This window comes from Mytilus californianus, unplaced genomic scaffold (assembly GCF_021869535.1).
Source record: "Mytilus californianus isolate M0D057914Y unplaced genomic scaffold, xbMytCali1.0.p SCAF_13, whole genome shotgun sequence".
Taxonomy (NCBI): Eukaryota; Metazoa; Mollusca; class Bivalvia; order Mytilida; family Mytilidae; genus Mytilus; species Mytilus californianus.
The window spans coordinates 45,807,346-45,831,925 of NW_026262615.1; the positions used below are offsets into that span (position 1 = coordinate 45,807,346).

The 24,580-nt window shown below is 31.9% G+C and overlaps 1 protein-coding gene and 1 pseudogene across 1 annotated transcript; both read right to left on the reverse strand.

Moving 5' to 3' along the window:
• Positions 1-9,741: 9,741 nt before the first annotated feature.
• Positions 9,742-10,974, reverse strand: LOC127723956 (5-hydroxytryptamine receptor-like). The gene is made up of 2 exons (XM_052230672.1): positions 10,477-10,974; positions 9,742-10,217 (listed from the first exon to the last, which is right to left on the reverse strand). Exons 1-2 carry the CDS (start codon positions 10,972-10,974, stop codon positions 9,792-9,794), a joined length of 924 nt encoding a protein of 307 aa, XP_052086632.1. The 3' UTR covers positions 9,742-9,791.
• An 8,601-nt stretch (positions 10,975-19,575) lies between these two features.
• LOC127723759 (uncharacterized) overlaps positions 19,576-24,580 on the reverse strand; it is a 148,785-nt pseudogene continuing 143,780 nt past the window's right edge.

Here is a 24,580-nt window from a genome sequence, read left to right on the forward strand (position 1 = left end):
AATATGAACCGTCATTAGTAACTTTGCTTTAAATCATTCAAATGACCAGGTTCCTCAATTCGGGTAAATGGGAAAACGGCCCTATAAAAGCAGTTGCAGACCATTAAAGTGTATGTAATCTGTCTGAGAAGTTTCAGGCATCTGGGTTGATAAATAGAGGAATATTTGATTACATGAAACATGCAGAGTTTTTAGATTTTGCTAAAAAAATTACTAAGTTCCCAAGTCCAGAAAAATTGGAGATAAAAAAACCTTTAAAAAAAACCTATACTAGCAGGTTAATAACTTCAACATATATGCAATCCTTCTGCGACGTTTAAAGGATGAGGATTAAAAGTTGTAGGAGCTGGTTTGTTCATATAATAAGCACCGTCACTTGTGAGTTTTTCAGACAATAATGCATAATATTAAGCTTAATATCATGTTAACAATAGACTTGGGATTCACGTCAGTGCATACAGATTTTTCATTCATCAAACTGCCATGATTTATTTGCAATAGACTGATATGTTGTTATCTGCTAGTACATTTCAAACAAAAACAGAAAATCCTGCAACCAAACAATCTTTCGGAAAAGAAAGCCGTTTTCATTTGTAGAGGAGGTGAAAAGGTACATTGATCGAGTAACATTTAAGAATGCCAATTAAAAAAAAAAAAAAATTTTTTATAGCCACTTAATGTAAATTTTCGATAAGTTATAGCCTTTGTAAAATAGTTAATAATTATGAGGCGATATCGTCGCGGAAGATCATGTTATCATTCATTTATCAGTCGGGGCACTTAGCGAACTCCATAGTATTATGGAATTTCGTAATTTTTATAGAAATTTTGAAGAACTAAAGTTGTTTCGCTTTGACTTATAAGCCTAATTAGCGATGGGAGATAAATATTTTTTAACTGGATTTAAAAATAAAAGGAAGACAAATAGAATTTTTTATTTGAGGTTTGGCATGCCACAAAACCAGGTTCAACCCACCATTTTTTCTTAAAATGTCCTGTACCAAGTCCGGAAAATGGCCATTGTTATATTATAGTTCGTTTCTGTGTGTGTTACATTTTAATTTCTCCTCTTATATTTGATGAGTTTCCCTCAGTTTTAGTTTGTAACCGGATTTGTTTTTTTTATCTCTATCGATTTATGAGTTTCGAACAGCGGTATACTACTGTTGCCTTTATTTATCTCGTTTTATGACGGCTTATTCTTTCTTGAAATAAAACGACAAATATGACAACATCCGTCACCCGTGAGATGATCTTAAAATTAAACATTGATTTAAACCGTCATTTATTTATGTTGGTAACAAACATGTCGTTTATACCAAAGTTAGACCCAAGTTTTGTTTTAGGCTTTTTTTATATAGATCTAAAATATAAAAATTATTACTAAAAATTCAATTCAGATGATTGTACAAATGTTACTGGACCAGGTGCGAATTTCAACAGTTAATGAATGCCAAAATATTTAAAATTTAAAACTTACTACAAACGTTGAATAGTATTTAAGTATGAAAAATTATATAAGCAAACAATCAAATTATACAGAAAAAAATGCTAGTTCGTTGTGTAATAAACTAAAAGAAATTTAATGGAAAAATTGTCTTCCAAAGAAAAAAATTCTCTGTATAATACAATACAAGCAAAGCTCGGGGGACTGAGTGCCAACTTTCATCTATTTATGCATGTAGTGAGCAGATGAGACATCAAGTATTCCACCCTTTTTATATATCGTTAAAATTAACAAAATCAACCTATGCATATATTTTTTTAAACAAATAAAATCTTACACGATAAAATATGCAGAAGTAATTATATTAAGTAGTCAACACTTAAACACAACAAATAGACAAATGGTAAAAATATACATTTCGATTGTCAATTAAGTTATCTTGGTTATTATAATTTTTGTTTTATACTAATTGTGTAATTTTTAATTTCTTATAGAATTGAAATGGGGAAAAATATGTTTATATTTTGAAGTATTGTGTAAATATCATTTCAAATTCAATATTATGAAATGTTGGAAAACTAACCTTCACAATACCCTTAGATCAATGGAACGTGAACTATCTAATTTTCATAAAATTTATTAAGTCATAAAAAATACTTAATACTAATTGTAAAAGTTTCATCTTGAGAAACGTTTAGCAAATACAACATGAACAATACACTTAGTATGCATGTAAAATAACTTTATGTAGATTTCGAACTGTAAACCATTCCTTTCAGTTGATATTTTATAGTGTGTCTTTCTATGTTGTGATGTTACACTATTGTTTCAGAAAAAGGGTGAAGGTTTGGTACCATTAAAACGTTTAAACCCGCTGCATTTGTTTGCACCTGTCCTAAGTCAGGAATCTGATGTTCAGTAGTTTTCGTTTGCTGATGTGGTTCATTAGTGTTTCTCGTTTCTCGTTTTTTATATAGATAAGACCGTTGTTTTTCCCGTTTGAATGGTTTTACACTAGTAGTTTTGGGGGCCCTTTATAGCTTATTGTTCGGTGTGAGCCAAGGCTCCGTGTTGAAGACCGTACTGTGACCTATAATTGTTAACTTTTATAAATTTTGACTTGGATGGAGAGTTGTCTCATTGACACTCATACCACATCTTCTTATATCTACTTACCAATAAAAAGGAATCTGCAACTAATAGCATTACACTATGAACTACCCTGCTATATAACACGAAGGGGAAATGTCCTTTTCATTTTGCCTCTATAAAATTTCATATCGAGGGACAAAACTATTTTTTTTATCGTAAGACAAACGGCTGCAAAGCTCATTTTCCGATTCACTTTAAAAGGTTTTTGGCGATCTTCTTACTTCTTCATTTACAATTCAAAATTAAAAAACCTACAAAAATTGCCAAAACTTTTAGTCACCGCCTAGACAGCGTGAAAGATACACTTTTGTTTGTGTGAAAACGGTGTTTTGACAAACCGGTTATTTCTTCGCCCGGGGATATGAATTTGACATTTAACTTCCTTCAGTAATTTTACAATACCCAGCCGTGTCATTTCCGTATATTGTAGATGGTACATGTGACTTATATCCAAATCGGGTATCATTGAACACAAATAAAATAGTATCAAAATAAAAAAATGGAAATGATAATAATAAGACAAAATGTTGCTTTATTAAAGAACTTCTTTCTAAAATGCACTTAGGTACGTATTTGTAAATTAATAATATTTCTTTATTTCATTTTATTTTTTGTATTCTTATTTGGAGAATATTTTCCTTTCTTTATTTTTTTTTTTGGTCTATTTGACATTGTCTAATTGATATTTTTATAAATCGAAAAATGCACCAACCTAAATACAATCACATGACATTGAAAGATTTCTCAAGTTCAACTCATAATAGTCAGACGCCTCTTAAATGTTATTTTTTGTCGTTGGGTTGCTTGTCCATTGACGTTTACCTCATATTTTTTTTTCGGTACGTCTGAAAGCCGCTCAGCGATTATTTTTTTATAAGAAATCTTACGAGAAAAAATACTCGTAAGTCATGAACATTAAAGTATAACTTGCGATCAATTTTTGCAGTAAGATCTTTTTGTGAAAAATGCCCCCTCAGGACACTTTATGATCATCGTATATGTACACAGAAAAAAAATAAAACAGTCTCAAGCTGTTTGAATCAGTGAATTTTGAAAATGTGGTTTTTACAAATCGGTATTTACTTTTTTGTCCTTTTTCTTAACAATTAGGACACGTGCCACTGATTATACGACGAGGGGGTTTTTAACGACCTTGACTACCCATGAGGGTCTTGCACGGTCGACTGATTGGACAACAGGACAACTATCATAAACGGTCCAAATAACAAATTTTTGAATGGTATGTTTCTCGTTTTCTTTATAGATTAGACCGTTGGTTTCCTGTTTGAATTGTTTAAAATTGAAAACAACACATTTAATAATTTCATGCGTCCGAAGCGCTTTTCTGGATTTACCTCCATCAGGAACGCTCAAAGCCAAACATTTGAAATCCGAGGGATGTCTAAGTACCGAAACAGTTGAAGAGCTATATGACAAAAATACATAAAACAAATAGCCAAATTCATCTAAGGTCAACTTTGCCTGAGATAGTTGAAACTTTAGTTTCTTTATAATTTCAAAATTTATAAACGGACAGTTTTAGAAAGGTTTGTTATAAATCATGTCAGTGCCGAAGTACTGACTACTGAGCTGATGATACCCTCGAGGACTGATAGTCCACCAGCAGAGGTATCGAACCAGTGATGTCAAAAATTGAAAACAACACGTTTAATAATTTCATGCGTCCGAAGCGCTTTTCTGGATTTACCTTCATCAGGAACGCTCAAAGCCAAACATTTGAAATCCGAGGGATGTATAAGTACCGAAACAGTTGAAGAGCTATGTGACAAAAATACATAAAACAAATAGCCAAATTCATCTAAGGCCAACTTTGCCTGAGGGAGTTGAAACCTTAGTTTCTTTAACACTAGTCATTTTGGGGCCCTTTATAGCTTGCTGTTCGGTGTGAGCCAAGGCTCCGCGTTGAAGGCCGTACTTTGACCTATAATTGTTAACTTTTTATGCATGGCACTCATACCACATCTTCTTATTTATATTGTTATAATTGCTTATGAATGTAATATTGTTTTCAGCAATATTGTAACATAAGGGTTTATCCTTCAGTATAAAAAAAATTGATTCGCTACTATCAGAGACATATATCCACTCTGGTATCATTTGATTAATTTTATTCTTGTTGTACATGTATACTATTTTTAGACTGACAACACTATAATTTCAGCAATTGTTTAAGCATTATTTATATAATTATTCAATATTAGTTTAGCAGTGCATTATTGAATTCAAAAAATCATGATATAGAAGATCGCAAGGTTAATTCCTAGAGAAAATACACCTTGTTGTTATTTCATTGTATGTAAAAATACGTTTCTATCCTTCATCAACTGGACACACAAATATGTTATAGTTATGGTACAAGCAAACTGGTATATTGCATTTTGTCTGCACGGCCCGGGTGACCTTACTTGACCCGAACGACGCAGAAGTTTGGGTTGAAGGGTCATCCCGAACGTGCAGATGAAATGATATACAATGTATACCGATTTGATCGACCAATAACTGTTTTAACACATGACAGCATCATATTACATGAACGTTTATTTAAATATTCTGACGCTATTTAATCAACGGCTTACGGGAAAGTTTCCTTGTTGGGTAAAGAAAGGGGAAATAGGCCTTTAAGTAGTAGAACTTTCATATTGGTAACTCTTAAATTATTAACTTTTTTGACATTCAGGCTTTTGCCTAAATTGTTAAATTATTTGGAGAATCGAGTTTTAATGCCAGATCAATGATGTTTCATTTTATGTTAAGGTAATTTTACATGTTACGGTTTTATCAAAAAAGCCCCGCCCCCCTTTCTTCTCAACATTACACAAACATTAATATTCGAACATACTGAGGGATAAGTGTCTGGATTAGAAACCTGTCGACCGGAATCGCTTAACATAAAAAAAAAAGATTGCATATGAAGAAACCCCCTTTTTTGGGGTCATCCAAAAAGGGGGGGGGGGGTTTCTTGGGTTGGAATCTCCATTTTTTTTAACGATCAATGTTTTATAATGTGGACATATAGCTGGAACCCCCCTTTTATCCTGGGTTGGCCCCCCTTTTAAAAATTGGCTGGATCCGCCCCTTGGTGCCATCATTAGTCTTAAGACTTAGTCCAAATGAAAACAATATGTTTTTAATGTATAATTCAAATAAAAATTCTTTTCATGTATGTTCTTTAAGACATTGCCATATGGGATTCAAATTTCAGCTTCAAGCAAAGGAGTTTCTAAATGTTGTTTTTAATTCAAAATTGAAGCTAAATATTTGTTTCGCTATTGGAATTTCCTTAAATATGTTTTTTTTTTAATATGTCTTGAAACAACTTGTAGTGAACACTTAAGTAATCTCTTAAGTTCATGCTATTAAAAAAAAAAACAATTTCTATTGTTATGAATAAAAATGTACTGTGTTTCCGGGATGTAGGAGCAGGGGTTTCCAGAAACCCCACTCGTCACACCCTGTGATCAAAATCCATTGTTATTCGTAACAATAGATCTATTCAATTTACACTTGTTTCAGAAATAGAAACTATGAAGTATAACAATAGAACTGGGGTGTAAGCTCCATTATTTCCCAGGAATGGACAGTTATTTGGACTTTCTCTATAACTGAATGAACACTAATGCTAAAGTATAGAGACCCTTAAAGTAAAAGAAGCCGGAGATGTTTGTAAAGTTATAAATTATAGACAAATTTTCACAAAACAGTCGATTGTGGTAGGTGCAAATACATGTGGATATTTTTTGTGCATTAGCATAAATTCCGCCGAAAAAAAATTCCAAAGAAAGATAATAAATTATTCTTTTTAAAGCATTAATTTGCATCTTTGCCCCCGTCGACAGGGAAGAGAAAATTCCCAAATATTTCATCAAAAGGAGAAGAAAGTCGAGTACACCTTTTTATGTTTAGGCGTGTCTGAGTTGACTATTCTGTCTTAAAAAAGTATAAAGGAATTTATGCATACAGTTTTGAACGTATTTTGACGATACATTTAAGTAATTAACGATTATGAATTATAAAGTTGGTATCAAGGATGCTAATGGTCAATGCACATTTATTCATCTTGTTTATGTCTTTTTAGTGATGCTCGAACTCAAAGTATTTTAAAACAAAAAAAAAATAATACCAGTACATACTTTAAAGAGCTAATAAGAAATCCATCAATAGCAATGGCAATTAGACATCACCGGACTATATTAGTACAAAAGAATTTACTTAATAAACGATACATTTAACTGTACAAAACTAATTAATTGCAATTTTTATGTTTGCTCTAAACATGCATGACATATTTGCCACTGAACATTAAGCAATTACAGTCAAGAGTAAATCAATATGTTGCAAATCAAACTGGTTATGTGCTAAATATCCCAAACCAATGTTAAACAAACTAATTCTTCTTCCAACGCCGTTTCTGTTTTTAATTTCCGGTAATTGTTTCCAAAATGCAGCATTTATGTTCTCTGATAGTGACTTTAATCTTTTTTAGAATCCAACTGAAACCCGACATCCACAATCGTGTCTTCTGTAACGGAATTGCCGTAAACGTTATTGGCGTCACTGAGGACATAATAGCGCTAAAAGTTGTATGACGTTCAGGTGTTTTAAAATGAACACGTTTTGGCGAAAAACAATTATCGGACACGTTTGGGGGTGTGAAATCGGCCACGTTTTGCGATATGGAATTTAAAAGACACGTTTGGGCAAAATAGACACGTTTTGGGGAATCGGACATGCTTGATAGTGTTACATATATATACATTAATTTCAGTATTCATTTTCTAATAATTTTTGTAGGTTGATAAATTTGGATGAAAAGTCAGATACATTATATTTTATTGAATGATAACAAAAACAATGAAATATCCATCCAATCTAAATGTTAAGTCTATGATTACCTATATAAAAAGATATTGTTGCAGATTCTAACAGAACACAATTAATTTTTATTTATAAATACCGTATACGCTAGACGAAACTATGTACGCTAAAGAAAACGATGTACGCTTAACGATACGTTATACGCTAAACGAAACGATGTACGCAAAACCATACGATGAGAGAGCGATTATGGTTTCGTTTATGGTATGGTTTATGGTACATGGTTTCGTTCGTACATCATTCGTTCAGCGTCCGTACATTGTTTGGTCAGCGTGTCGTTTGCCTTCGTACACCGTTTGGGAAGCGTACGTACATTGTTCGGACATCGTCCGTACATGATTCGGGCATCGATCGTATTGTTAACTTTTACGTTACAGGGACTGTAACAGTGCACAGAACTGCCAATGAAAGAAGTATTCTAATGCAATTATTTTGTATCAATGGTTCTGATTGGATGACAATGTGCGTAAAATTCTCTATCTTCCTGTCTGTAACTAAGGAAGCCAACATTTTGAATTCCGGAATGTATTGACATGTAATTTCTCCAATAATAAGCAAAAAAACTCACATTTTGCACCTAGAAATTTTCTTTTTATCAAATTTTATTACATTCTGAAGCGGACAAGAAACCAGAAAACGCCCGGTGTTTACGTTGATGCCGGAAGCATACTTATGTCGTCACCTAGTTTCGGCGCCAAAGAAGATAACATCATTTCACGGAATTTTCGTTTAATGAAAAAAATTTACACTATAATAATGACTAAAATTGAATGATTTGTTTATTTTGCATTAGAATACGCGTCGCCAGGTAAACTAAATTTGCGACAGTAAAACTACCAATGGACGTCCGCAAAGCTTCAAATACAATACAGTTATCTCTAAAATATATACAAGAATATCATTATTGTCGTCCCCAATACGTATTCCAGTCATAGTGGAATCAAATTTAGTAGCATGCATTAGTTGTATTACACATGTACTTCACCTGTCACAAATCCACCACTGCAACAACATTAAATAGCTTCAAGAGGTATTGCACCCCTATCAGTACCTACATATTCAATTTGACCTTCCAAGTGTTTTGAAAAGCAGAAAACCAAGTCTGATTTATGAAAAAACATTTAACGAAATTTGCAAATATAATAGACGACCACTAACTTACAAGCTCTTAATTTGTGACATGCATATAACAAATTTGATGGGGCTGAATATATAGTTTTGAGAGTTCGACTCATCTCTGACCTTGGACAGTACTATGACATCACAACGAAAAATCAAAAGTCAAAATCAGCTATATACAGCGTTAAGAAAATCAAAACGACAAAACAAAAATAACTTCATGACGCAAGATGTAGGCAATATAAATGAAACGGTGATCTCATCATATTTTCATATTGCTAAAAAAGAAATTTTAATAGCAATAAGTTATGGACAGATATCTAGAAATTGCAATTCGAAGTGGAAAAATGCATATTTTACATACCTTCTGTACATCTATAGACTTATTTCAAAAACTTTCAATCGACTGTATCTGTGTAAGCATAGCTGGTAAAGACATAAAACTGTTTACGGCTTTATGATGCAATTCAGAAAGTTAAAAATACATACAAGAGCATTGCTTATTTATGTATACTATGCCTTATAAAATCACAGATCAAAGTCAAATGGAGAGTTGTCTCAATAGCACTCATATCACATCATCTTATTCATATTTGATGTACGTGGGTGGGTCAAGTACCTGTATCTATTAAGTGTTCTTGTCATTTATAAGTGTTCTGGTAACTTAATGATCATAATTATTCATAGTTATTTGCCATCTTTATGTTGATAATTCAATAACCAAAGTCGTTGTTTTATATATGTACATGTATGCTTCAATTGATCTGCATGGTTAGTGTCCTCTCGGAAGATGAAATGCACTGAACACGGAATAATATAAATATTTGAAAAGATAGCAATGAATTTATTTAAAACTAGTTTGTAATACTAAATGATTTTTTATTTTTGTTCATTTTTACACGGGGGTCTCTTCCACTGAAAAGGTATGCATAGACGTATGTGCCATCTTTTCAGAATATCAAATATGTCTACCTGTTTGATGTAATTGAGCAGAGGTGATATAAAAATGTGTAGAAATGTATATTCTAGATTTCAGAATGCTATCGAAGTAATGCTACGTAAATTTGAATATTATGAATGAATAAATAATAACAATTCGAAGAATATAACTGTATTTATCCTTTTGACATTATTGTAGTCTCGTCAATTTCTACAACACAGTTGTTTGCAAGATGTTCTAAAAAATTGTATCAAATATTAAATAAATTACAGGATTAACAACATTATTCATTAGATATCCTCTGTAAATACACAAAACTACGACGTATTCAGCGTTTGTTAACGTATCCCAGAAACTTGTTATCACAGATTCTATAATCATCAATGCAATTATAGGGAAATAGGTGATAAAAAATAATAGTATGATAAGGAAAAACATTATAGAGAATCGATGTTTGGGTTTGATTCGACTGAAAATTCTCATTAATTTTGATGTTCGTCTTGTATGGATTGCAGAAGGAGCAGTAGACATATGACCCGGCATGTCAAATCCTCCATTCGTGCCCTTTTTGGTTGCTTGTCGTTTTTGATTCCATGTCCGTGCTGTAAGATTCAAATTTGTCAACAGAATAATCCGCATCTGCAAAATTAGTTGAACCAGAATCTTTTATAATTTTGTTCTCGAAACCATGATGTATACTGACGCCTAAAAAACGTATGGTTGATCTATTCCTCTTCCTGAAAGATTCTTGTTTATATATGATACGAAGTAATATGCAATATAATGCGATGAACGCAAACATTCCAGCTAAAAATATTAGTAATAGCGTAACTGAATAACCAAATAGAAAGTGTTGGTTCACATTAGACAAAGCGCCACAATTGTATCCAGTAATTGTTCTGTTTTCGCTTTTCAATGAGACCTCCGTTTCGCCATACAAGACAACACACGGTAGTGATATAACAATTGATACAATTATGATTGCAGTAATTGTCAATCGTTTACTTCGTAGGCTCATAGAAGAGTTCGATAGTCGGCTGACCTTAATATACCGTTGCACAGCAATTGCTAATAGCATCAGACCCGAACTCGTTGCAGTATATTGATTTGCACTCCAGATCAATTTACATATTACACCCTTTCGAAAGTTCAACGGATTAAAGTTCAAACAAATCCCAAATGATACTCCAAGGCCGCATGCGATCATATCAACAACAGCTAAGCATGGAATGAAATATCTGTCATCCGTTTTTGATTTCATCTTAAATGTATAAACGTACACAACTAAACAATTACCAACCAGACTGGCTAGTAAAAGCACAAATAAAAAAACAGTAGTTGGTATTAATAACTTAACCATAACATTGTTCAGTGCCTCAAGGTAAATGTTGCTGTGGCTTTCGTATGAATAAAACATCATTCCCAGATGCTACAATCTAAAATTATAGAGTACATATGTTAAACTAGGTGTATTACTTCAAGCGCCTATTGATGGCAATTATTCTTATACATAATATATGTTAGTGTATACGTGCACTTATGAATACATATTTGTTGATATTGCTGCTTCCTTTTAACCATCACTTTTTATTGTTCTTTATTATTTTTCATACAGTTTATTATTTTAAGTCAAGGAATATCTATTGTTGATAAATGCATTGTATATTCTTCATTAAAAAAACGTCTTAAAAAATGTGAAGGTCAAGTTACATTTTCTTTCCTTTCTGTTAAATGCTACATTATCCTTTCAATTAAATATTCTGTGGAAAACTTCATCGGTTGCGACAAACTGCAGTCAACTATTGTGTTTGTTATGGTAAACATTTAACATAATGATATAGCATACAGTAAAAACCTAAACCACATGCAGATTATTCGGGTAACATGATTAAGTGAATTGTAGATGGTGGTCATCTTGTATTTGGCGTTTGTATTCATGCATGATAGGTTTTGTTTTTGCATTGCTTTGTTTTCCTTTTATATGGATATTCTTTATCTATCAAAATATTTATTTACCTGTTTGATGTATGCAATCTGCTTACAAATAGCTGTCCAATCGCCCAATGAACGTGTTTATATAGTATCCGATTGTTTGTCTATTACGTATAATAAAGTAATTAGGCATACCAACCTGTGAAATTCAACACTTAAAATTATAAGACTATCTTATGTTAAAATTTCTAATTTGATTTCACTTGATAGATAGATCTTAAGATATACATGTATCCACTCAGAAGCATGTCATCATGTGATATGTATTTATAACATAAGTGTTCTCACTAACATTAAAATTTCAAGCAGTTTGTACTTGTCGGGATGAGTATGTATTACTTTGGTACATAAAGAGCTTTGTACATTTGTGTAAAACGAATTTGTAAAAAGATTACTTTTATATTTAAATACAGGTCAGTTTAATTTTTTTTCTTGAAGTTCATTTATCAGTTGATCAAATCCCCTTGTACTTAAACGTAATCAAAACCGCCAATATCTCAAATCAAACAATTTAAAAAAACATGCACACGTGCGATCGTGTCAAATATGACAAAAGAAAAATACAACATCAACAATGTTCGTCTGAAGGGAACATATATATTTGGATGTAAGTCGCCAAGTTCATTTGCTTATAACAATATGCATGTAACATTACATAGGAGTACACACTGTGTTTCATAAATTTGAACATCAATTCTAGATATGGAAGATGTGCAACAAAAAATAATATGCAGAAGTTAATTCAAGTAACATTATTCTACCAATTTATGTTTATGTTTAACTTAAATATAAAACAGCGTTACACTCCCGATAATATTTGATTTATTGCAACTAGATATTACTGTTAATAAGTAAATCATGTATATATAAGTTGATTTATCAAGTTGAAAAAAACGACTCATCATTCAAATGCTTGATTTTTTAAAGGTATGTTTTTTTTTTTAAGTTTATTTATTTGTCTGATTTAATCACAGAAATAGGTTGATCCACGTTGGCACTTTGTCTTGTATTAAAAACAATATCTGAGATAAGTTTTCCAAGTTTTTTTTTTTTGGAAAGGGTATGACTGTTTCGGTATTTATACATCCTTGGCTTTCCAATAATGATGAAGGTAACTCCAAAAAAGCGCTTGGGACAAATTAGATTTACAAAGTGTTGTTTTAATTTTTTCCCGATTGAAGCGCCTTGTATCGGATACAGAGATTTAAAATCTATGACTAGATCTTGTATACATGTTTTCATTTCTAACAAGCAGGTATCTCCAAACATGAATTGTGTCAGAAGAGATAGAGCCTAACAGAAATAAAAAAAAACAACTTAAGAAAGTAAAAGCTTTCAATAAATTATTCAAAACATATTTAACAGTTTTGAGATAATGACTGATTGATTGATTGTTGCTTGCATGCTTAACGTAGCAGTAGTTGGAACGTTCTAGATTAAGGGCAGAAAATGTGAACTGCCACTGAAAAAAAATCAGTACATTGGATAGCAACAACAAAATTGCTTGCAACAGGGCTACTACGAAACTCGCAGAGAGTTGTTTAAAGGTGATTTAATGTGCAGAGAAGGAGTCGCTCACGTACAAGTGACATTTGATTTAACGTCCCCACTTCAAATGTTACAGCTCCGAGAGTATATTGCGGTGTTATATCGAAAGTATAGAACAATTTTCGCAATCATAATCGTCTGAACCTTTTGGGAGATTGTTTCTCAAAAAATATCAATCATACCCCAACAGTAATTATCCCCAAAAATGCCACCAGATACTAGGATACCGCGCTTCATCACAATATCACATGTTTGGTGAACTACTATTTCGGGTCAAAATCCTAATTTGGTATATTATTTTTTTGTTTAAATGTCGCTAGACCGAGACATACGGACGAAATAAAATTGAGAATGGAAATGGGGAATGTGTCAAAGAGACAACAACCCGACCATAGAGCAGACAACAGCCTAAGGCCACCAATGGGTCTTCAATGCAGCGAGAAACTCCCGCACCCGGAGGCGTCCTTCAGCTGGCCCCTAAACAAATATGTATACTAGTTCAGTGATAATGGACGTCATACTAAACTCCAAATTATACACAAGAAACTAAAATTAAAAATGATACAAGACTAACAAAGGCCAGAGGCTCCTGACTTGGGACAGGCGCAAAAATGCGGCGGGGTTAAACATGTTTTTTGAGATCTGAACCCTCCCCCTATACCTCTAGCCAATGTAGAAAAAACAAACGTACAACAGTACGCACAGTAAAACTCAGTTAAAGAGAAGTCCGAGTCCGATGTCAGAATAGGAAACAAAAGAACATAAACAAAATGACAATAATACATAAATAACAACAGACTACTTGCAGTTACTGACATGCCAGCTCCAGACCTCAATTAAACTGATTGAAAGATTATGTCTTCGTCATATGAATATCAGGCACAATCGCTTCTGTTAGGGGTTTAGTAATATACTGTCATAAAATATATGAGAAGAACATAACCCGTGTCATGCCAACAACTGGTTTTAGAATAAATATGTTTAATTCTGATGCAAAGACCCTATAAGTGAATCAATATTAAAGCCAAAATATGCAATCTTTAATGACCTGACAACAGTATCGTAACTATATCCCTTCTTAATAAGTCTGTTTAAAGGTTTTGTTAGCTTTTGAGGTGAATACTGACATTTTTGTGCTTTGTAAAGAATATTACCATAAAAGATTGGATGTGAAATACCCGAACGTATAAGATGTCTGCATGTTGAGTTATATAAATTTTTTTACGAATTATGTCCTTATACCGATGATAAAATTTAGTAAATGTTTTGACTAGTTTATGATATCGAAAACCCTGGTGTAATAATTTTTCAGTAATATATAAATTTCTCTCGCTAAAATCTAATACGTTGTTACATACACGAGCGAATCGTACAAGTTGAGATATATAAACACCATAAGATGGTGACAAGGGAATGTCACCATCTAAAAATGGATAATTAACGATAAGAAATGAAAAATCATCTCTTTTATCATATTTTTTTGTATTAAGCTTCCCGTTAATGATATAGATATCAAGATCGAGGAAAGGACAGTGGTCATTGTTAGTATTAGCTTTATTTAAAGTAAGTTCAACAGGATACATTTCTTTAGTTTACATACTGAAGTCGTCATTATTGAGAGCCAATATATCATCCAAATATCTAAAAGTATTGTTAAATTTTTGTATCAGATGTTGTTTCGATGGATCTTTGCTGATTTTAGTCATAAATTGTAACTCATTACAATACAAAAACAGGTCCGCAATAAGTGGTGCACAGTTAGTCCCCATTGGATTTCCGATAACTTGACGATATACGGAATCTCCAAAGCGAACAAAAATGTTATCAAGTAAAAATTCAAGGGCAGATATAGTATCAAAGCATGTCCAATTGACATAGCTCTTTTGTTTGTTACTTCTAGAAATGACCTAAAAGAGTTTGAACATATGTATTCGCATTCCGACTTTTTAAATGCCCATTTAATTAGGTGTGTGAATTTTTTCTTAATAAGAATATGAGGCAAAGTGGTATATAGAATAGAAAAATCAAAACTTTGAACAGATTCAAAATCACCAATATATGCATGCAATTTATCAAGTACTTCCAACGAGTTTTTGACACTCCAAAAGTAGTTAATTCCACTATTTTCAAAGGCCTTATTTGAACAATTTATTATCAGGTTTTTGATTGTACCAAGTGTACTAGTAAGTAGAATAGACAATTTAGTAGTGGAACAATGACTTGAAGACGAAATAAATCTATATTTGTAAGGTGATTTGTGTAGCTTCGGAAGCCGGTAAATAGTTGGGACTTTAATTGTATTTGGTTCTGCTTGTAAAGAAGTAGCTAATAGTTTATGTTTGTTACAGATATCGTTTTCTGAAAATGAAGTCAGTTGGAATGTTGGTGAATTCGTGATTTCCTTTTGCAGAACCTCAATGTAAAATTTACGTCAAACTATAATGATATCATTAGCAGCTTGATCAGCCGGGACAAAAACAAATTCCTTGGCTAGTTCTTTTAGTTTATGTTTGATACGAGAAATAGGATTTTTATTGTTGTTGTTAAGAGTAAAATGTTCTTTAAAATATTGTATAAGTATATCAACTATCTTCATTACTGAATTAAAAAAAGAGTCCAAAGATTTTTTGTCAGCTTTTTCCCGTTTTATCCATTTCAAACAGTAAGCACGAAGTCAAAACCTTTATTGACATACTTTATTTTAATAAAATGTTTTTTATGATCTTCAGGGCGATCAATTTTGGGAAACAGTTTAGAATAAAAATATGCCATTATAATTTGAACGGTTTCATACTTAGGACTGCAATATGAAATTGTGTTGCAATCCTCTAAAATTTAATTTAATTTATTTATAGGTAAAGAACAGAGCTTGGTTAATAGATAATGTCTGCCGTTGTTTTTTTGAAATAGAAATAAGGTCCGAAATATTTGTATGGTTGGTCTGAAATTTTCCTTGAATGCGATTTTTTCTACGCCCATGAGAACGGTTTTTACGAACAGTTTTAGAAACTATATCTAAAATGTTAACAGAATCGGTTCTTGATATATTACCAATTCAGACATACGGACGAAAGCACAGACCACAATATATAATATTTGTATACTTATATAGATAGTGTAAAACACAAAAAAAAAGATTTATCTTGACAAAACTGCAATGAAATATTCAGACGTTATTTTAAGTTAAACGTTAAATATTCCATAAACACAATATGCGGGCAATGATGTTAAAGTGCACATGTGTATTCAAAGAGTGAAATAACGCAAATGATTTGAATCTGAAGCCAAAACATGTACCTACAGAGAGATAATGGGGAAAGCGACTGCAATCGACACTTTTATAGTTTCTCTTGCACATTTTTACTTATTGTGTCTGTTTGTTTTGTTCACGCATCGTTGGCAATATAATACAATTTGATGCGACTGTCATACAAGTGAGAGGTTTAGCTAGCTATTAAACCAGGTTCAATCCACCATTTTCTACATAAGAAAATGCCTGTAGCAAGTCAGGAATATGACAGTAGTTATCCATTCATTTGATGTGTTTGAGCTTTTGATTTTGCCATTTGATTAGGGACTTTCCTTTTTTAATTTTCCTCAGAGTTTAGTATTTTTGTGATTTTACTTTTTACACAGGTTTAATGGTCAATATTACAACTAGTTGACCGACAAGTGTGTTAAATCAATTGTCACAATTACTTACGGTCTTACATATTTTTTAACTATGAGTTTGAATGTCCCTTTGGTATCTTTCGCCTCTCTTTTGAATACTAATCTCTTTGTCTGATATGTGAATTAACCATAGGTACTTGTGTCCTATTTCAAATTTTGACATTTTTACCACATCTTTTTGTTTTTTATGCAATTACCCGTTTTTGTTTTTAACGTCTAAATGATATTTTGTTAATGGGTTTTTAGGAGATTTGTTCATATTAAACCCCTATTGCATCTAATTTAATTATTTACTTGCGTATTCAACTAGTGCATATCATGTATTTAACCCATTTCTCTGACGTCAGTCTATTGTTCTAACTGTAGATTATTTTTCAAGAATCCACTGACCACAGTATTTACTTAAGAGAACTTATATTATAACTTTAAACTTTTAACTTACGATCTTTTATCCTCTCAAACACGAGTGGCATGTGTAGGATTCGAACCCGCGCGTATTTTCTTCATAACCAATAGAGTCTTCAGTCTATGCATGATACCACTAGACCACGATGGCTGACATCAATCAATTTCTGAATAGTACTCTTAAAGCGCTTAATTGTCAATATTTGTCATTTAACTGTATTTCTGTCTAATTGATTATTCGCTTTTGTAATCTAATGAAATATATATATCTTGGTTTGTTCATGTTTATTGAATTTGTTTTATTTTGGGTGTTATATTCTTTTAAATAAATTCTGTATATTAATATATGTCGTTTTGAATAAATTAGATATACCAAAGTCTATTCAATTTAAATAATTTGTAATGATTACACATTAAATGAAATATGTATATACAAATATAAAATCTGGTGTTAAAAAGGGGAGCTAACACCCAATTTAAGTTATATTAAACTTATGTTAACTTGTCAAATGTCTATATATAGATGCGAACCGTGTGGATATAATCATTTCCAGCTATTATAGAATAAAAAAGACAAAATACGAAACTATTTTTATGAAATATCGTTGATTCATTGTCAAAACGTAAAACAGACAGTCGTTTTTACTAGAAATGGGTTAAGCTAGAGAATCGCTCGTTGATTATCGTTTGCGAATCCACTACTTCTTATCAATTCTATACTACATATTGTACGCATAATGTAATAGAAAAACAAAGATTTTATTCTGCAACAATGTTATTGTTAGTGATCCGATTGATTCGTGCTTTGGAACGTCTGACAATATTAACTTTGGACAATTAGATTTTGATGAAAAAACGGTCGTTTTTGTGAATAAACGTAAATGTTTTTTAAAAAAGCTCACACAGCTCAAAGGTCACCATTATTTCTACGTAGTATGGGTCGTACTACAGTACAATTCGTGCAACCACAAACCGTGTGTCCATTTGGTAATGCAAAGCTCATACCTAATTATCTTAATTTCAATGATTTGTTTATGATAACGATCTTTTTTTTATGATAACGGAGTCCAAGTAATGGCAAAAGTTCAAATGGCCTTTTTTATGCCAGGTAAGTTAACAAGCAATGTATGGTTCGTAAAACAAAAATGTAAAAATTATGCAACAAAAAAAACAAAATCTTAATAGTCCGAATAATTGACCATAATAAATACTGTATCAGACAAGATTACAAAAAAAAAACAAACAAAAAAACACCTATATAAGCGGAGCATTAATATTGGTTGCAATTCTGTCAAATGCATCTAATGTGTAGCCCTAAACAACCTTTCTGTTTGTTGTTCTAGTATTAGTTACTTTGACCTAAAAAAAACATGGATTTTTCTCCTGTCTGTGTGAAATTCAAACTAGAAGAAAATGCAATCTGATCAAAAATTTATTTCGTATCTCTGCCCAGATATTGTCTTTTTTAGTCTTTTTGACCTTGATCTTAGATGTGGTAACCTCAAAGTCAATATGAATCTTCCTCTCATTATAATGTATATGTGATCAAACATCCAAGTAAGATAACAATCCCACATTGAGTATTTTTAAGCATCTTTATAACATCTCCATACACGATTGTCGATACGATTTTAGTATTTTGGACCTTGTTCCTAACCTTGTTACACAGATGTATCTCAAAATCAATATGGATCTTAGCTCATTATTTGTGAACATATATATATACAGTCAAATGATAGTGCAAAGCTTTCGGAATTAAATGACGGATGAACGGTTCATAAACTAGATACCCGCCGGAAAAAAGACCCCCCCCCTACAAAAAAGAAAAAAAAAACAAAAAACAAAAACAAAACAAAAACAAATAAACTAACAAACAAACTTCAAAACAGAAGCAAACAAATGAAAACAAAAGACGAAGACAAAATAAAACGTAAAAAAACAAACCAATTAAAAACTGATTGATAATTTGAACAAACTTAAGGTCAAAAGGTCTCAATGAAACAACTTTGTAAGATCTTTGAATATTGCATTAGAAACAAATCAACATCTTGCATACACATGTTTTTGTGTTTAGGTTAATTTTATTTTAAATGTGTAAACACAATTACCCCTCAATTTTTTTTTAGATAACAGGCTTATAATTTCGTATACCAGAGGCGCGTTCGCATAAGAAGACTCATCCGTGACACTTGAATAAAAAAAAAAAAAATAAACACTATCTTTTTATCTTTTTGTTTGTATTTTTGGGAAACGTTAAAGTAAGCTTCAATTTCTTATCTAATGCCATTTGAAACATGGCGTGACTGTATTGCGAAATATTTATTAGTGCAATAAAAGAAATAATATAGCATCTATAATACTCCAGGAAATAAATTTAAGATCGTGCATTGTAAAATTATTCATTTTAATTATAATCAATTTCCTTGCATGTTTTTTTAGTGTTAAATGTGCCTTTTGGACAAGGGGCTCCAGCCAGATTCAGATTACCACATTGCTTTGGAGCAATTACTGCAATAAGTTCCTTATAAAACTTTTCCTGATTGTTTTTGTTGTAATTGCTGCACTTATGTGGATTTATTGTATACGTACAATCATTTGTGATTTTCTTAGAACCATCCCCTTTGTTTTTCTTCTTTCCTTTCTTTTTATAACCACTTGAAGCTTTCTTGCATACTATTCGGAATGGTCTTGGACCGCCCCCGTGTGTACCTCATTCATACCCATCGCATTTACAATTTGTTAGCGACAGATTCACCTTAATTTTTGGCGCTCTTCTGCCTCTTCAGTTAACTCGTTCTTCTCGTCTGCCTGATGCTTGGGAGTACGTAACAATGCAAAGTAATACCAGAAAGAATACTATCTTCATTCTGCAAAATTAAAACAAAGTTCTCAAAGAACAGCGAATAAGAATATATCATTATAGATTATATGTAATAATAATTATAATAATAATAATAATAAAAATAATATTACTATAATAAGAAGAAGAATTACTATAATATTGTGAAATAATAATGATATAAATAATAATGATAATAATGATAGTATACATTTGCGGAAAATAGGTCTATACCTAGGATTACACAAAGACTTACGATTACAGTTGGCGAAAAACTAAGGGTCATCTCAAAATATGAAAAAAAAACAATGGAGATACATAGAAAAACAAAATATTTTGTATGATGTAAATAAGTCTTTTCGACGACACCTACATTTTTTAAACATTTGTGCTTTTTCAAAATGACACATGAGTTATCATGTTAAAAAAGGTTAGATAATCATTTGATGTCATCAAACAGAAGCATTCATGTATTTATACAGCTAAATGAATCAACCTTTCCCCTTCAGGATAGTGTCAGATAAAAAAGAAAAAAAAAGGTTAGATGGAAGTAAATTCCTCATAACAACCACGACTTCCTAAAAGTCTTCATGTACAGCAGGTGGTTTCAAAATCAGATTTGGATCTTCACAAATAGAAACAAGCTTAGATAAACTATAATCGTACAGTTTCTCGAACTATTTATGCAACAGAATGAACACAAGAGGAATATAGTTTCAACTCTTTTATCCACAAATTATAAAGCTACTTGAAGAATTAAGGGGAAAATGTGAATGTCATTTCCACAAAAGTTTCGTTATCTCTATCGGTTACCCAGAAACACATCTACATATTCTGGAGTTTTCGAACAATCTGTTGTCTTGTATAAGATATCAATACTGTCCTCTCAGATATATTTTGTAACCCACCAAAAACAGGAGAGAACGATACTCTTTCTCCTCGCCTGATATTCTTTTGCACCTTATATACTGTTTAATCAACGGAATAATTCTGCGGATAATTTGTGTGTTGAATTGGACTCCGTCATTAGTGCACTATATAGAATATTATCAGAAGTTACTGCTCATGCTTCGAGCATACCAGACTCGCCCATATTCATAGGAGAAAATTGTCGACACCGTAAAAGAAAACGTCCATACTCAAATGAGTCCCAGGATCTCTATAAAAATTGCACAAAAACAAACAACTAAGAACCCGGTTGTCATTTTTTTTTTAATTGAAAAGATACATGTAGATAGTAAAATTCCAAGTATTTGAGTGCTCCTATTCTTACATTTAATAGGAGTATACGCATAGGAATAGTTTAATTCATATACTCGACATAAAGATATCCATTGATAACGAAATTGTGCTTTTTCGTATATTTTTGATTTTACTTATATTGATACAAAAACGTAGACAAAAGTCAGAAAAATAAAAGATAATAGAAATATGCCAAACGGCAAAGGGAATGCCATGAAGAATAAATATTTCTTAAACACGCTGTATCCCTACATTCTCTTTTTTGGAAAATGGAAAATGTATGTATTAGCATAATTATTGTACATTGTTAACATGCCCCTTAGTTGATTGCCGTTTCTTAACACTAAGTCTGGCTGAAACTAACTTTAAATTGTCCCAATATAGCCACTGCAACGAGAAGAGAGTAGGCAAAAATGAAAAACAAAAATGTAAAAATAAAAAGCAAAAACTTCAATAGGGAGTCGACTGGCGATTTCAGTAAGTATAATTATTTGTAGATCTTGTCATATTACTTATTTTTGGTTTTCAAGTTTTCCTCTATTTTGTATACTTTTCGATATAATAGGCAAACTGACAAAAACAGGTAAAATACGTCGTTTAAGAGCAAAAACTCCTATAAGAAACCGTCTGACAGTTTTGATGTCATAGACAGTAGATACTCATTCTTAACATTTTAGTTCCGTCAGATTTCTCTGTCTATAACAGTTTTTCTACGATAATAGATAAAACGTGCATTTTACCCGTATGCCCTGTATTTAGTCATGTCTGCCTGTGTTGGCTGGCAAGCAGGGTCAATCGAACATATTTTTGAAATAACACAACAAAATGAGGGTTGTGTCCATCATTTGTTAAATTTGACCAAGTAGTTTCAGCGGAGAAGATTTTTGAAAAGGTAACAAACGACGGATGACGACTGACGACGACAGACGAAGACGACAGACGCCATGGGATAGCAAAATCTTACGTTTTGGACCAACTAGGGTAGCTATATACGACTCAATTATCAGTTTGCCAAAATTTTTGTTCAAGCAACGGTGACTATTAATATGTGCATCCCAACTTGTGTAAACAAAACCAGTCAAAAAACTCAAACAGCCAATAAGCTTAAATTGAACCAGACTGATCTTCCTCTCTACATCGAATCAATTCAGAATGAAATTTCAAAATTACAATTGATTCAGCCACCATCCAGTAGCATTCCAATGATCAGTGATGCCCTATTGACCGCAGTTTCAACCAAACCCATCAAATTAAAAGGCCCAAAATGGAAGGCATAGCCAAGAGTTAAAAAGCATCTAAAAAAACTGTAAAAAACTTTACTCAAAATGGAAATTTGAAGGAAACATCCAGTCAGGAGAAAGTTAAAAACAGAGAAGAAAGAGGTCTGTAGCCAACAAAGAAAGAAACATTCTGTAGTAGATAATTGATAAGAAGTAGTGGATTCGTAAACGATAATCAACGAGCGACTTTAGTCGCAAGTTGATTATCGTTTCCGAATCCACTACTTCTTATCAATTCTCTAGCTTAACCCATTTCTAGTAAAAACGACTGTCTGTTTTACGTTTTGACAATGAATCAACGATATTTAATAAAGATAGTTTCGTATTTTGTCTTTTTTATTCTATAATAGCTGGAAATGATTATATCCACACGGTTCGCATCTATATTTAGACATTTGACAAGTTAACATAAGTTTAAGATAACATAAATGGGGTGTTAGCTCCCCTTTTTAACACCAGATTTTATTTTTGTATATACATATTTCATTTAATGTTTAATCATTACAAATTATTTAAATTGAATAGATTTTGGTATATTTAATTTATTCAAAAAGACATATATTAATATACAGAATTTATTTATCTTGTTTTGAAAAGTTAAAAAATTTTGAACCTTCAAAATTTTGAACCTTCAAAATTTATATATATAATATTTAGCAACATAATTTGGTATACTAAAGACTAAACACCGTTAAGCAGTTCTTAGTCAAAATAATAAAGATAAAAAAAAAAGTTCTTAGTCAAATAAATATCAACAGCGTTGATGCAATAAATTTGCTATTTCATAATGCCCAAATTCATGTTGCTTTCCTAAAGTATTAAAATCATGTGCTTACAATTTGAATTGAACAATTATATTTAAATGTTGTTTAAACTGTTTCCGTTTCATTAAGTTAAGATTATTTTGACGTTATTACATTTGGCATATATCGTTCACCGGTCAATAAACTAATTTTATCTGTGGTACGCATTCTGAATCCCCATCAGAATTGCTCTTACTACGGATGTACAATGAATAAATATGTTGATTTCATCAATTTACCATCAAGCTGTTCATAGCCGTGATCGTATAGTCGTTGGCAACAAATGTCATAACGGTGATATTAACAGTGCAAAGTTCGAACCTTGTATCCGGAATGAATTTTTTTCATTGTATTTTTTTTCTAGACCAAAGTATTGTTTTAATCTTAGAACATGTAGATTTATTATATATTTCATTTTCATATAATGGTGATGATTTTGTTTCTGTTTTTACTGTCAAAGAAGTACTTTTAACCCACTTCTTAAAAAGAATAATAACACCCAAAATAAAACAATTCAAAAAACATGAACAAACCAAGATATATATATTTCATTAGATTACAAAAGCGAATTATCAATGAGACAGAAATACAATTAAATGACATGTATTGACAATTAAGCGCTTTAAGAGTACTATTCATATAAAGATTGATGTCAGCCATCGTGGTCTAGTGGTATCATGCATAGACTGAAGACTCTATTGATTGTGAAGAAAATACGCGCGGGTTCGAATCCTACACATGCCACTCGTTTTTGAAAGGATAAAAGATCGTAAGTTAAAAGTTTAAAGTTATAATATAAGTTCTCTTAAGTTAATACTGTGGTCAGTGGATTCTTGAAAAATAATCTAGAGTAAGAACAATAGACTGACGTCAGAGAAATGGGTTAAGTTTTAGGCAAAAGTTTTTTTTTTTTTCATTTTTTACCAGACCACAAAATTCATCCTTAAAATTCCGCTGTACCCCAGAATACCAAATGTTCGTCCCCTTAAACAGAACGACATATGGTATTGACGTATGGCCCAGATCCCCTTTCATCAATCTTGTAAAGGAAACTTACTTTATCTCACAAACAAATGAATTGCCACCATTGTTGTTCCATTTCCATTTCATATTATAATTCATCTCAAGACAGTTTTGAAAGCCTGGATTTTTTGGTTCCCCTTGACCCCAATCAGTGTAATCTAATGCTCGCTCTGACAAAGACCATACGAAGGTTCCGTCATAATTAGTATCTTGACCACCAAG